General features: G+C 40.8%; 1 protein-coding gene across 2 annotated transcripts in view; it reads right to left on the reverse strand.

The window, feature by feature from the left end:
- GCNT2 (glucosaminyl (N-acetyl) transferase 2 (I blood group)) overlaps positions 1-2,616 on the reverse strand; it is a 373,594-nt gene extending 370,978 nt beyond the window's left edge. For both annotated transcript variants that reach the window (XM_044064983.1, XM_044064982.1), the window contains exon 1: positions 1,466-2,616. In XM_044064983.1, coding sequence (XP_043920918.1) covers positions 1,466-2,402 — 937 coding nt within the window. In that variant the 5' untranslated portion in view covers positions 2,403-2,616. The remainder of the gene's footprint in view (positions 1-1,465) is intronic.
- Between the last annotated feature and the right edge of the window lie 11,709 nt (positions 2,617-14,325).

The following is a 14,325-nucleotide window of genomic DNA, read 5'->3' on the forward strand; positions in this document are numbered from 1 at the left end:
ATTTCTTCAGCATTTCATGGCCCATATCACAACTGTCTAGCAAAACTAGCACAAAAATGACATTCTGAGTACACAAACACTTAATGCAGAGATATTTGTGACTACAGAGCTTTATTTGCAAATGATGCAGAAGGAAAAGCAGATTTTTTGCAGATGAGAAAATAGTTACACAACTGTTTGCTCAAGTGCACCACACCCTGAAAACACATACATTTATAATTGTACAACTACACTCTAAATGTTGCAGAAGGAAAAAAAATATTTCCAGGGAGCAAACCCTTCCGCACCTTCAGTCACACCATATCCCCTTACTTTATTATTTTTATTCTGTACCATGGAGAAAGTGTAATTACGAATGCACAGTAAAAAAAAAAAAAAAAAAAAAAAACTGTTTTGCCTGAGTGCCATAATCTCAGAGATAGGGTTGCCACCTTTTCAAATGTCCAAATAACACACTTTTTATTTAAATTTGAGATTTTGCAGGACTAACCATGCCAACCTATGCAAAAGACCATACTTTCCTTTGTTGTCAACACAGAAGGCCAATATTATAAAACTTTAGTTGTTTCCAATATTTCCTATAATGTTAAAATGGTTTAGGTACAAATTAATTATGCTTTTGCATCTGCCAGTGGAAATTTGTCATTTTTATGGTTTTTACTAGGACACAGCTAACAAAATATGGATTGTCTTGTGGAAAGACACACAGGTGGTAACACTACAAGTCAAAGAACAAAGAAAAAATACCGACTCAGGGACTAGAATATTGTGATTATGTAGTGAGCAACAATCCTTGAGCAGCTATTAACCTGAAGCTTTAATACTGAAGTAAGAATAATGTCAGCCAACCTGTAATAAACAGAAGAATCCATGCACCCCTTTCCCCATACAAGTTCACCTGTAGTAACACAAACAAGCCATTACTCATCCAGATTAACTAAACAGGCTGCATTCTCACATTAATAATCTAAATAACAAATACAAATGAATAAATTAGAGCCTTCAAATTACAGGAATATCAATAGTGTGGCTGATAATTTGGAACTGATGCTTAAAACTGTTAAAATACTTGTTTTGTTTTCTAAAGTACACCATTGAGCTCCATGGACCTTTTTCAGACTCAAAGCCTTCAAACTGCAGGCATATGAATTGTGTGGCTGATAATTCGGAACTGATGTTTAAAACTGTTGAAATATTTATTTTGCTTGTTTTCTAAGGTAGAGTATTGAGCTCTATAGACTTTTTTCAGACCCAGCCCAGGAGCACAGTTGAATGACTTGCTCAGAGTCACAGAGTTAGATAATGGCAGCTGAGGGAATCAAACCTTGCACCAGTGGACCACAAGAAGCATCTCATTAATAGATCCTCAAGTCTTTAAGCCAACTACCAGACATACAGTAAGCATGCCATTTTATACTCTGAATAAACTGTAATACTGAATGAAATAACTGATTTCTTTACTTACCTGACAGTCTGTTCAGTGTGACCCAGTAATGCTCATCTGGACTGTAAGTGTCCCAGGACCACCCCAGAAGGTCAATAGCTCTTTTATCTGTAAGAACAAAGTGACCAAATCCCCTGCTGACAGCATAATAGGCCGATCCAAAGAAAATAGTTATATTATGTGGAGGTGGCTTTTTGAGTTTTTTAGTGCCATGTACAAAGGCGTGGTTGTTATCCATGTATTCTCTGTAGCTGTATTTAGTCCTGTGTACTGCATGTTGGGGTGGTTTAGTACCAGGGGTAATATTTTTTCCTTTGAATTGTTTTAAATGGTGCACTATTTCTTTATTTGTTTTCATAGGAAAATCCTGTCCACACATATTGATAGCGTACTTCCACTGCCACTGTGGTGTCATTAAATCTTTCATGCAGTGCAAATCAGCCTGAAGCCTAGATATGCCGGCATAAATTACTGGCTCCATTCTAGAGGCAATGAAAACGTTGGGAAAGCATTTCTCTAGTTTCTGTACAGCTCTCACATAATCATTAGTTGCCTTGGCATCAATGTGAATACAATACACATTCTGTGGTGCATATACTGTTCTCAAAACCCTTTCAAACGTCTCAAATTCTTTGTGAAGAGTCATTATATATGCAATTGGGAATTCTGCTTCCTCTTCAGACAAAGGTTTTGTGATATAGTGATTTTTGTTGATATAGTCCTCACAAGACGAATTCATAGGTGACATAGCCAGTGTGTTCTTCCATAGAAAAACTGAACGGCTGTTGTTTACAAGTGCCCTGCAAGCTTTTGTTAAGATTTGTGCATCTGCAGTCTGGTACTTCCAACTTAAGACCTTTTTATGACTAAATTCCCTTTTGTGGAATACAAACAAGACTGTGAGACTGAAAAGCATAGTAATCAGAATAAAATAATTCAGCTCTTTCCTCCTGGCCATCGTCACTGAACATCCAGAATGTTTTATGCTGCAACATTTCCTCCTCTACAAGGGTTTCCTTTTACATTCATGCCTGTCAGAGAAAAAGACAAAGAAATGGTAAGAAGTAGAACCTGGTGTCATGCTGCTTGCTAGCAATTTCTGATAGCAGTATTTGCTGTTTGATCACTGCTTCAGACAAGTGTTTTGCATATGAAAGAAGCTAGACAGTGCTGCTTAGCAGACCTCAGATTTCTCTGCTGCAGTTCTAACTTGGGGATTGCATATTTCACGCCTCCTTCTGCTCAGAAATAGATCATTAAACAGTTATAAAGTCCTGAGTTCCGTGTAGCTCATATAATACTTTCTGTGGTCTAATTTCTGTTACAGATCACAGGGTTATTTTTTTCTGAGTTGCATTTTTAAATTGACATGATTTGTTTAATTGTCTGCTCCAATTTCTGATTTGCAATTCTAATTTTATTTCAAAATTTTACTTCATGTCGTAACGTATTCAGATTGTGTGCTTTTATAATGACTTTTCAAAATGTGACTATAACTTTTGCAAGGAATCAGCCATTAGCCACACATTTTTTATTTCAGTAAGAATAATTAAAACCTTTTACAAGTAACTTCATGGTGTAGAAAAGCAGTGTAAAATAAACCTGCCTGTAATATTTGCATTTTACTTTAATTGTCAATAGGTAGGTAACTGAGAAAACACCTTTTCAAAGTCAAAGTCAAAGTAAACTTTATTGTCATACACATTTATTGATAAACACAGAGAAAAAAGTGTGTATCACTGCACTAAATTTCAATACTCAGGCTCTTACCATATGAATGACAGTTTTCAGAAGGAAGATAGATTAAACCAATACAAAATTTTAAATTAAATAAAAATAAATAAAAAAATAAGATACAAAAAATAAAAAGTAAAACAAATTTGAAAGCTCTATTTACATCAGAAACACAACAAATACAATAGCAGGAATACACTCAGTAGAAATATAAGGATATGCAAAAAACAGTACTGCGATAAATAAGAGAAGCCCACATGTAAACTTACGCACCACCAATTTAGGATCATAGGATCACAGGAGGTTAATAGGCTGTGGGCCCTGCGGCCCTTATAAGCCTAGCCAAGAGTTTAGCCCATGTTTATACAAGTCAGCACCTGATGCCCCTGTCCAGCAAGGACATGGGTAGAATCCCAGGGGTGTATTTTCTGTTTCCCATCCAGTTATGCAGGTTGCGTTTAAAAAGGGGTAAAGTAGTACTCTGCTTGACGTGGAGAGGGAGTCTATTCCACAGATGGGGGGAGTCTCCGGGACACAAATCTGTCCTGCCAACAAGTCCTGTTGATGTCATAGACCAGGTTGAGGCCACAGGTGCAGTTTACTCAAGTGGAGCTTTACTTGTGGATATGCAGCAGTCCCATCAAGGAGGGGTCCGTGATCACTTTGTATACCAGACAGAGGTCACCTCTGAGGAGTCTGTATGAAACTGAGTAGAGAGATAGGGCTTTTAGTCTATCTGTATATGGAAGATGTTTGAGGCCCTGGATTTTCCTGGTGAGGAACCTCTGTGGTCTCTCCAACTGCTGCATGTGCTTTGTGAGGTACATGCCAAAAGGGGTGTTGTACTCAATAATGGGCCTTATAAGGGAAGAATACAAGGATGTTATGACCTCCTTGTCCCTGGATGAGATACCATTACTTATGAGGTGGGCCATTTAGAAGGCTTTCCGTATAACGGAAGCAGCATGGTGGTCAAAAGTCAGGTTGCTATCAACTTGGGTGCCCAAATCCCTCACAACTGATTGCGTGCTTAGGACATTGTTATTAATGTGATAATTTGTAGGGATGTCACTCTCCCCAAAGGGGATAATGATGATGATGATGATGATGATGATGATGATGCATTTTTTGGTATTCAGCTTGAGACCATGTTTCTGGCACCAGTCATTTTTCTGAGTGAGACCCTCTTGGAGGATGTCCACATCACTAGGGGAATTGATGACAGCACCCAGCTTGCAGTCATCTGCAAACATGGTCAGCCATAGCCCACTGGTTTTGGCCTGCACCTCAGAAAAGTATATCCCAAATAACAGAGGCCCCAAGACCGAATCCTGGGGTATGCCGCTTGTTACTGGTCTACTGCTTGAGATGGCTTCCTCTATTTTGACTAGGTGGGTTCTATCAGTGAGCCAGTTTGCATCCCATCTGGTAGAATACGGATTGATGCCTAGTTGAGAGAGTTTATCTATTACACCTGAGTGGGGAATAGTGTTGAAGGTTTTGGCCAGGTCAAGATAAGCAGTGTGCACCATCTTCCCCTCGTTTATGGGTTTGGTGACTGTCTCAAAAAAGTCAACCAAATTTAACAGACATGATCTCCCCTTGATGAAGCCAAGCGATGTAGGATTGAGTGTTTGGAGGTTGCCAATGTCCTTGTTAATGAGGTCCATGATAATTTGTTACATAGCCTTGCAGATCAGCCTAGTTAGGCAGATGGGTCTATAATTTCCTGGATTGGTGGAAGCTCCACCTTTGTGCAAAGGGATGGCAGTGGCTGTCCTCTGATCAGCTGGATCAAAGCCAGTACTCAGGCTTTGGTTTAATAGGGTGCCTAATGGTGCTGCAAGTTCCTGCCTGAGTTCATGTAGGATGCACCCTGGGATGTTATTGGATCCCATGGAGGCTGTATTTGTTTGCCTTTGAGAGAGCAGTGCTGACCTGTTCCCTAGATATAAGGGGAAGGGGCAAGTACTGGTGATGTCCTGATTTACTGATGGGGGGACAGAGGGGTGAACTTTTCACTGAATCTGTCAGCCAGCAAGTTTACTATATCTATGGCATTTGTATATGTGGTGTCCTTGACCACCAGTTCTGAAAAGGTCTGGGTGCTTCCTTTGAGGTTGCGGACATATGTGAAGAAGGCCTTATGATTTGCCTCTAGTAGATTTGGCCGATTTGGACTCAAAGTTTGCTTTGGAGGATTTCACTAGTGCTCCTATTTGCTTGTTCAGGCTAAGGAGACATTGCTTCCAATTGGGCACCTGCACCTTCTTGGTCTTGAACAGTATTTTTTTCCTCTTGTTATAGAGTTTATTTATTGCAGATGTCCACCAAACAGGTTTACGTTTCCTTGAGGAGGATGATTTAGCCCTGCCGGGTATTCCTGATTCCATGCATCTATATAAATGCTAGTATAGTGCTTTGGTGTAGTTTTGGATATTGGTGCCAGTTCCTACAGCAGGGGAGGGTGCTGTGAAGCTGTTTATACCAGTTTTTATGTCTGACCCTAGCTAGCTGGGGACTGGGGGAGATGGTGACTTGAAAGTGACCGCTTTATGGTCGGATCTTATCAGGTAGGATGATACTGTAGGGATGCTGCAGTGGTTACTCATGTTGGTTAATACCAAGTCCAAGATATTTTCACCTCTTGTGGGGGTATCAACTAGCGGTTCCAAGGCATTTGCATTGACAAAATCAAGGAATCTCTGGGCATTTGTGTTCTGGCATGAATAGTTCTTCCGATCTATGTTTGGGTAGTTAAAGTCACCCAGGATCAGGGTAAAGGGTTGAATCTTGATAGATTCGAACAGGCCCATATAGGTGGAATGGGCATCTTGAGTCAGATTTGAGGGCTGGTAGCTAACTATAATTTGAATAGGGATCTTGTCAATGGTTAACTGCACCTGGAATGTCTTCTGTGTGTCATACTGTCTGACCAGCCTGGAGGTGTGTATGTCTTTAATATATATTGAAACTCCACTTCCTTTGGCTTTACTGCCGACAGTTTGGGGTTTGAATGTATGATAGAATGAGTAACCAGGTAAGAATGGGGTGCCCTCCGCAGCTTTGAACCAGGTTTCTGTGACTGCACAGTTGTCAGCATTTTCCAGGGTTATGAGTGCAGTTTCATGTTTAGACTCTTAGTGTTTAGCAGCATGACCTTTAATTTGTGTTTTGTTGAAATTTTTATGTTGGTAGTTTTAACCTCATCACTTTTCCTAAAAAAGGCACTATGGGGCAAGCAAGAACCTTTGTCAGAAGTGCAGATGGAGACCAATGCTCATCTAAGTGTGCAGATATTGCAGATGGAGACCAATGTTCATCTAAGTGTGCGGGTTTTGGAGATGAAGACCAATGCTCATCTAAGTGTGCTGGTATTGCAGATGGAGACCAATGTTCATCTAACTGTGCGGGTTTTGGAGATGAAGACCAATGCTCATCTAAGTGTGCAGGTATTGCAGATGGAGACCAGTGCTCATCTAAATGTGCAGGTATTACAGATGGTGATCAATGCTCATGTAAGTGTGAAAGTATTGCAGATGGAGACCAATGCTCATCTTAATGTGCAGGTTTTGTAGCTAGCTAGAAAGAATGCATCTCTCACCTTCATTTTCCCTTCTTTATTTTCCACTATTCCTAAAATCCTTTGAGTTCCCTCATCTCATACTGGAAATCAACATTTTCTCAGACAGGGAAGCCAGTCACCAGGGAAGACCTAAACAAATATGAAAATGCCATTTATTAACTAAAAAACAAAGAGTCAACATTCATTTTATGTGGGATTAGTGTAAATGCAGGAGAGCAACCAATGAATGTGTATCTGTAGCAAATCATTAGTAAAAGAATAATGCACTTAAAAATATTTATTTTATATATGTTTATGTGTAGGTGTGTGGGGGAGGGGCAGAGGGGATTTGGCCTCCTTTTGAATGGCATAGCACATAATCTTTTTGAACAGAGAGGCTTAGTATAATTTCCTGATACCTAGCAGAGGGTGAAGGACTTTCTTACAGCTAGAGGTAGGTGCATTGTATCAGAATCTGACAACTTCTGCTGTGAATGCTTTCTTCAGCAGCTTATTCCATGGTGTCTCTTTTCTATAATAACACACATCCTTGCATCAGAAAGGTCAAATATTACACTCACAAACTAGACAGATGGCAGCAAGCCATCTGTATAAAACAGCTTAATGGGGTTAAGTTATAGATAGTAGTAACTAATAATTACAGAACTGCTTGGATTAATTAAAATATAAAAAAATAGGAAAAGTATGAAACTGAAGGAATGATTACTCATTAAACACAGCTCCACAGCATTATGGGAAGATGCAGCAAATCTGCATGATACAGCTAAGCAAAAGTTTCTTGTATAGCAAAGAGGAGTGGTGTAACATAAGTGAAGTTGTCATCCTCATGCTGCATTTAGTTTCTTGAGTCATTTAATAACTTGGAACATTTAGTATGCTGGAAGACAATTTGCTACAAAAAAATTAAACTTTGCAAAAGCAAAATAGGATTAAACAGTGGCTGGATCAGCACAAATACTTATGTATCCTACTAATAGTATACATAAGGAATATAACAGAGACAGATGCTGCCCACTCAACCAGACCACAGTGAGCCAGGAATAACACACTAGATAAAATCCTCTTCCACTGTATGATCAAATCCTCCTTTACTGGTGCAAAGTACATAGTGCTAACACGGGCACTCTCTGTAACATGTGCCATTCAGATCTCCTAGTAACTGGACTCTTGGGCTTGCCCAGCCAACATGACACCTAAGGTGCCTCTTCATCCTAACAACAGAAATGTTAAATTAGCCTGCAATTGATACACTAAGTTGTCTGGGTCAAGGACAGTGGATGCAGTCTTTATCTGCATGCTGTAGCATGTGCGCAACTTCATCACATTCCACAACACCCCCACAAAGAAGCAATAAGTCACTATGGTAACATTCAACAGGATTGCAAGTCTACCAGTGATATTAGACACAATAGAGTGCACTCACATAGCTGTACATGGTTCACCAGTCACCAGGGGATGACAAGTATGAAGAGGAAGTGGTTCCATTCCATAACCTGCCAAGTAATATGCATCACTGATGGTGCTCATCATACCTGTCAACCTCTTACCACAACAAATCTGGTCAAAGCATGACATAATGGGGGGAAAAGACCCAAAACAAGGGACATATTTTAAATATTGCTCTTATAAACTCAAAAATCTGGATGAAAAAGCCGGTAACGCTGTTCAATGGTTCACACACCAAAAAAAGTGTATATGAAGATGAAGACAAAAGTAGTGAACCAACCACCAGGACCTTTCAGCAAAACGTATACTAAATTGAATTAACTATGTAAGTGCTTAGCTAATTGATTAATTTCCCGCGCTTGGTGCTATAAATGGCTATGCCTGTATACTGGATAAATTAAATCTGAAGAAGCGTGGTGTTACCACGTGAAAGCGCTTATTTTCTGTTCATTAATAAAAGATAGCTTGATTTTACTACGGAGCAGCATCTCTTTACATCATTGAAGACATTGTAGTTTCTGGTGCAGTTTCATGGACAGTTTTGTTTAATGCCTAAGGTGGAATTTTATCATCGATTTTAGATATTTCAGCTACAAGAACAGTTTTGCTGAAAGGTCCTGGTGGTTGGTTCACTACTTTTGTCTTCATCAAACTCAAAAATCTGCTAGAATAACAGGATTTGTGTTAGCATGTATTTTCGGAAAGATATGAGATCTTAAATTTAAATGTATGTCTGTCAATATTTAGTGACTTCCATCCTGAGATCACCCCACTGATTTGCCAGAAAACAACACATTTTATAAGGAATTGACCAAAAATATGTGGCAAAAATATGGACATTCTGTGAAAATCTGAACAGTTGAGTGGTATGGTGCTCTTACACATGCTTCGTGAAGCTAACCTGAAATTGGCCATGATGCCAGAAGATTGTTTGTCAAACACTGACCGTAGCACATATCTCTCAACGTATTAGTGCAAGAATTCTGGCTAAAGCCTAAAATAATGGGGGACAAAGAACCAAACCGGACAGATCTTAAATATTGCTCTTATAAATGTAGAAAGTTGCTGGAATAACAGGATTTGTATTAGTAAGCAATTTTCTCAAGTATATGAAGTCTGAAACTCAAATGTATGTCATTATTTAGTGATGTTAATCCTCAGTGATTTGTCAGAAAATCACACATTTTATGAGGAACAGAACAAAGACAGGTGACAGAAATCTGGACATCTTTTGAAAATCTGGACAATTGAGAGGCCCATATATGATAGAGGTATCCCATTGCTAAGTATGTGTGTTATACCACACAGGGCACATATAGTATACATTAACACAGGTTATATCAGATACAAGGTTTTTGAAACTGTAACTGTGCTAAACTAGTGTGCTGCATAACATACTTGCTTGTTTTAAGGGTAGATAGCTTTAGAAATTGCTTGGTTTACAAATTGGATTTTCAGTTGTCTTTGGAATTATTTTTTTTTCTTAGTTGCCTATGAAGTCTAATTGCTCGTAATATCTATTTACATTCTCTTGTAATGAAGCTGACTTGTACATCACATTCCCTCCATGCTCCTGTTGTTATATTAGTCTTATTGGCTTTTGAACTGCTTATCTCTTACTTAATAAAACATAGAAATAGTTGTTTACTTTTGTTTGCTAAAATTTGGCTGAACTCCAGTATAAATGATAGTGCAATATATGTGTAGGGGATGTCATTATTTCATGCTGACGGAAATCAGTCATAGGTTCATAGGTAGGTACTAGGCTATCTGCCCAAGGGCATTTATAAGCCTAGCCAGAGTGTGTCAGCTTTTGCCGCCCCATTGATTAATTAACCAAGCCTCTGTCAAGCACAGCCAATGAAGTGATCCCAGAGGTGTACTTTCTGTTTCCCATCCACTCGTCAAGGCTTCTTTTGAAGAGTGTTAGTGAGGGGCTCTGCCTAATGTAGTTAGGAATTTTGTTCCAAAGCATGGGAAGTCTCTGTGACAGGAATCTATCCCTCCAGCATGTTCTATTTATTGTTGTGGCGAGGTTTAGCTCACTAGCGCGTGTGGCTCGCAGTGACTTGGATTTCTTTAGGTGGAGCATGTCCATCAATTCTGAGTTGGACATGGCTTTGTAAGTCAGGCAGAGATCACCTCTGAGTAAGCGATATGCCACTGAGTACAGCCGGAGTTGTTTCAGTCGGGCTGCATAGGACATATGTTTAGGTCAGTAATCCTCTTGGTGAGGTGCTTTTGTGGTCTTTCAAGCTGTTGGAAGTGTCTTGTGAGGTACATCCCAAATGGGGCATTGTACTCTATGATGGGTCTGATGAGTGACGAGTAGAGGGGCACTATAACTTCTTTATTTCTAGATGCAAACCCCTTAGTAATTAGATGGACCACATAGAAGGATTTCCTAACTACTTTGGCAATATGATTGTCAAAGGAGAAATTACTATCTACCTGGGTCCCCAGATCTCTTATTACTTCTTCTGTATTAAGGGGGCTGCCGCCTATGTGGTAATTCGTGGGTGTTTTGTTTTTCCCAAACGGGATGACTATGCGTTTTTTGACATTTAACTTGAGGCCATGACTTTGACACCAGGTGTCTGTCTCAGTAAGGCCTTTTTGGAGGATGTCTGTGTCAGCCGAAGAGTCAATTATGGCTCCCAGTTTGCAGTCATCGGCGAACTTGGTTAGCCATAGTCCTCCTGTGTTTGCCTGTACTTCTGAGAAATATATGCCGAACAGTAGGGGTCCCAGAACTGAGCCTTGTGGGACACCACTTGTGACTGGTTTAGAGTCAGACCTGGAGCTCACTATTCTTACTGTGTGAGTTCTGTCTGTAAGCCAGTTGGCAACCCATCTTGTGACGTAGGGGTTTATGTTCAGGCTGGTGAGGTTTTCTATAATATCCGAGTGAGGAATGGTGTCGAATGCCTTGGCGAGATCAAGGTAGGCTGTCTGAACCACCTTTCTCTCATCTATGGCCTTGGTAATTGTCTCGAAGAAGTCAACCAGGTTTAGTAGGCATGATCTGCCCTTAACAAAGCCTAACTGGGTTGGGTCAAGTGTTTGGAGGTTCCCAGTGTCTTTGTTAATGAGTTCCATGATGATGCGCTCCATAGCCTTGCAGACCAGGCTAGTCAGGCTTATGGGGCAATAGTTACCAGGGTCAGTTGTGGCTCCTCCTTTGCGGAGCAGAATAACCATTGCTATGCACCATTCTATGGGCACATAGCCTGTGGAGAGGCTGAGGTTGAACAGCGTGTTTAGGTGGGGCGTTAGTTCGTTCTGTAGTTCATGCAAGATGCAGCCTGGGATACCATCTGGCCCCATGATGCTGTGTTTTTGGCTTTTGAAAGGGCTGTTTTCACCTGTGCTTCTGTGATTTCCGGGACACTACACTTTTCTGGTATTGTTGTAGGCCCTTTTGAAGGTGAGAGGGAGGTGAAGTTTGCACTGAATCTATCTGCCAGTATGTTGGCAATATCAGTAGGTTCAGTATATTTTGTGCTATTTTGCATTATCTCAGAGCATATCTGTGAGTTACCACTTAGATTTTTGACATAGCTAAAGAAGGCTTTGTGGTTATCTTTTTGAATCCTTGGCTATTTTTCTTTCAAAGTTAGCCTTGGATGATTTTATGAGGGACCTTAGTTTCTTACTGATACTGATCACAGATGTCTTTCCTTCTTGGGATTTGCTTTTTTCTGAACTAGTTTCCTCCTTTTGTTGTATAACCTGTTTATGGCAGGGGTCCACCAGACTGGTTTCCTTCTCTTAGCGGAGTGAGTCTTGGTTTTGCTAGGGATGGCACGATCCATGCATCCTTGTAGATGCTCATAGAGTGCAATTGTAAAGGATTCTGCATCTTGGGCAGTGTTATCCTTTAGCGTGGGGGCTGTGAAACTTACCACCTCTGCCATGAGTAAGGTGAAGTTTGCTTTAGAAAAGTTTTTCACTGTGGTTTCCTTAGTTGGGGGTGGTGGTGGGGTGTGGACATCCAGGGTGATTATTTTATGGTCTGATCTAACCAGTGACGGATTGACCTCTGGTACGGAGCACCTGTCACCCATGTTGGTGATGACCAGGTCCAATATGTTGTAGCCTCTGGTAGGGGAGTTTACCAGCTGATCCAGGGCATTTGAGTTGATAAATTCCAGGAAGTGCTGAGCCTGGGAGTTTGTACTCAAGTAGTTTTCCCAGTTAATGGTAGGGTAATTGAAATCTCCCAAGATCAGGGTGTTCGGTAGGACCTTCATGTTTTCCAGTGTCTCCAGAAAGGTGGAGTGGTGGTCCTGGGTCATGGATGGTGATCTGTAGCAGGCCACAATTTGCATTGCAGATTTGCCCAATGTTAGTTGCACATGGATGATCTCAGAGGTATCATGCTGCGCCACTAACCTGGAGGTGTGGGTATCCTTGATGAATATGGATACACCCCCCTCCTTTTGTGTTTCGGTCCATGTTCTGTGGCCGAAATGTTTGGTATGAGTTGTAGCCCAGTAGTGCTGGAGTGCTCTCTGGAGCCTTGGACCAGGTTTCAGTTACTGCACAGATGTCGACGTTTTCCATACTTAGGAGTGCTTCGAGCGCATGGATTTTGAGATTTAAACTCCTGGCGTCTCTCTGTGGTAAATTTCATGAAGTAGGTGTTTGTGTGGATACACTAGATAATCTCGACGTACTGAAATCACGAATTTCAGTATGTCGAGACCGAATAGTGGAAAGTGCAGTTACTCGAAACTACACTATGCCGAATGTGGAAGTGTCGAATCCGCCACTATCGTGGTGTCGCGTTCATTACATGTGGTGCGGTTTGTGGCTTTATCAGGGGTTTCAGGTAAGTGTTGTGTGATTGAGGATATTGGGTAGGGAATTTAGTGTGTGTGAGTGTGCGCAGTGGTGTTTTTTGTGTGTTTGTGTGTTTAGTGCGACCTCGGAGTTAGAATATATAAGTAGGGAGGGTGTGGGTGGTGCAGGGGGGCTTGCCCCCATGCTTATAGGTAGGTTAGGTATGTTTCTGTGTGTTGTTATGTTTGTTTAGTTAGGTAAGTGTATGTGTGTGTGATTATGTCTTGATGTGTGTGTGTGTGTGTGTGTGTGTGTGTGTGTGTGTGTGTGTGTGTGTGTGTGTGTGTGTGTGTGTGTGTGTGTGTGTGTGTGTGTGTGTGTGTGAATAGTCGCGGTTGTGGTATTCGTGATTGTGGGTTTTCGTGTCTGTGGGTTTTCGACTATTCTGTCTTGAAATACTGAAATTCAACATTTCAATACTTTGAGATTGTATAGTGAATCCATTTGTGTGCATATCAATAGCAGCTGGTGTACAAACTGTGAAATAATCGCATGTCTCTGCTCAGAGAACATTGAGTTGATGTCACTAAAATGCAGATCCTTCTACTTCCTAGGGCATTCAATGGAGTGAGCATGACAGCTGTTTACATCTCCCTAGTGCTAATACCAATGTGGCATTGAACATTCTATATCTATCAGTAAATGACCTCCAGAATAAAAACCCTGAGTTTGCCCATATAATTGCAGGTGATTTCAATCAAGCTGACTTGAAATCTGTATTACGCTATTACCATCAACATGTGAACTTTGTAACAAGAGGGGAGAACATTCTGGATAAGGTGTACACAAATGTAGCACTGCCATACAAAGCAGTACCTTATCCACATCTGGGCAAATCAGACCATCTGGCCATCATGCTGCTTCCTGCATACACACCACTGCCGAAAAGGGGCAAACCTACAAACAAACAAGTAAGGATATGGCCTGAGGGAGCAGTCTTAGCACTACAGGACTGCTTTGAATGTGCGAACTGGTCGGTGTTTAGAGAGGAAGCTGTAAAGAATCACCATACTGAGCTGGAGGTGTATACAGTATCTGTAATGGCCTATATTTCAAAATGTGTTGATAACATAACAGTCATCAAATGTATCACCATGCGTGCTAATCAGACACCCTGGCTATCTGGTGAAGTATATAAGCTCCTAAAGGCATGAAATGCTGCATTTGAATCAAAAGACAAGGATGCCTTAATAGATGCCACAACAAATCTAAGTAGAGGTATAAAGGAGGCTAAGAGGACCTACAGACGTAAAATTCAGGGACACTTCTC

This window comes from Protopterus annectens, chromosome 3.part0, assembly GCF_019279795.1.
Source record: "Protopterus annectens isolate FY-2018-M chromosome 3.part0, PAN1.0, whole genome shotgun sequence".
Classification (NCBI taxonomy): domain Eukaryota; kingdom Metazoa; phylum Chordata; order Ceratodontiformes; family Protopteridae; genus Protopterus; species Protopterus annectens.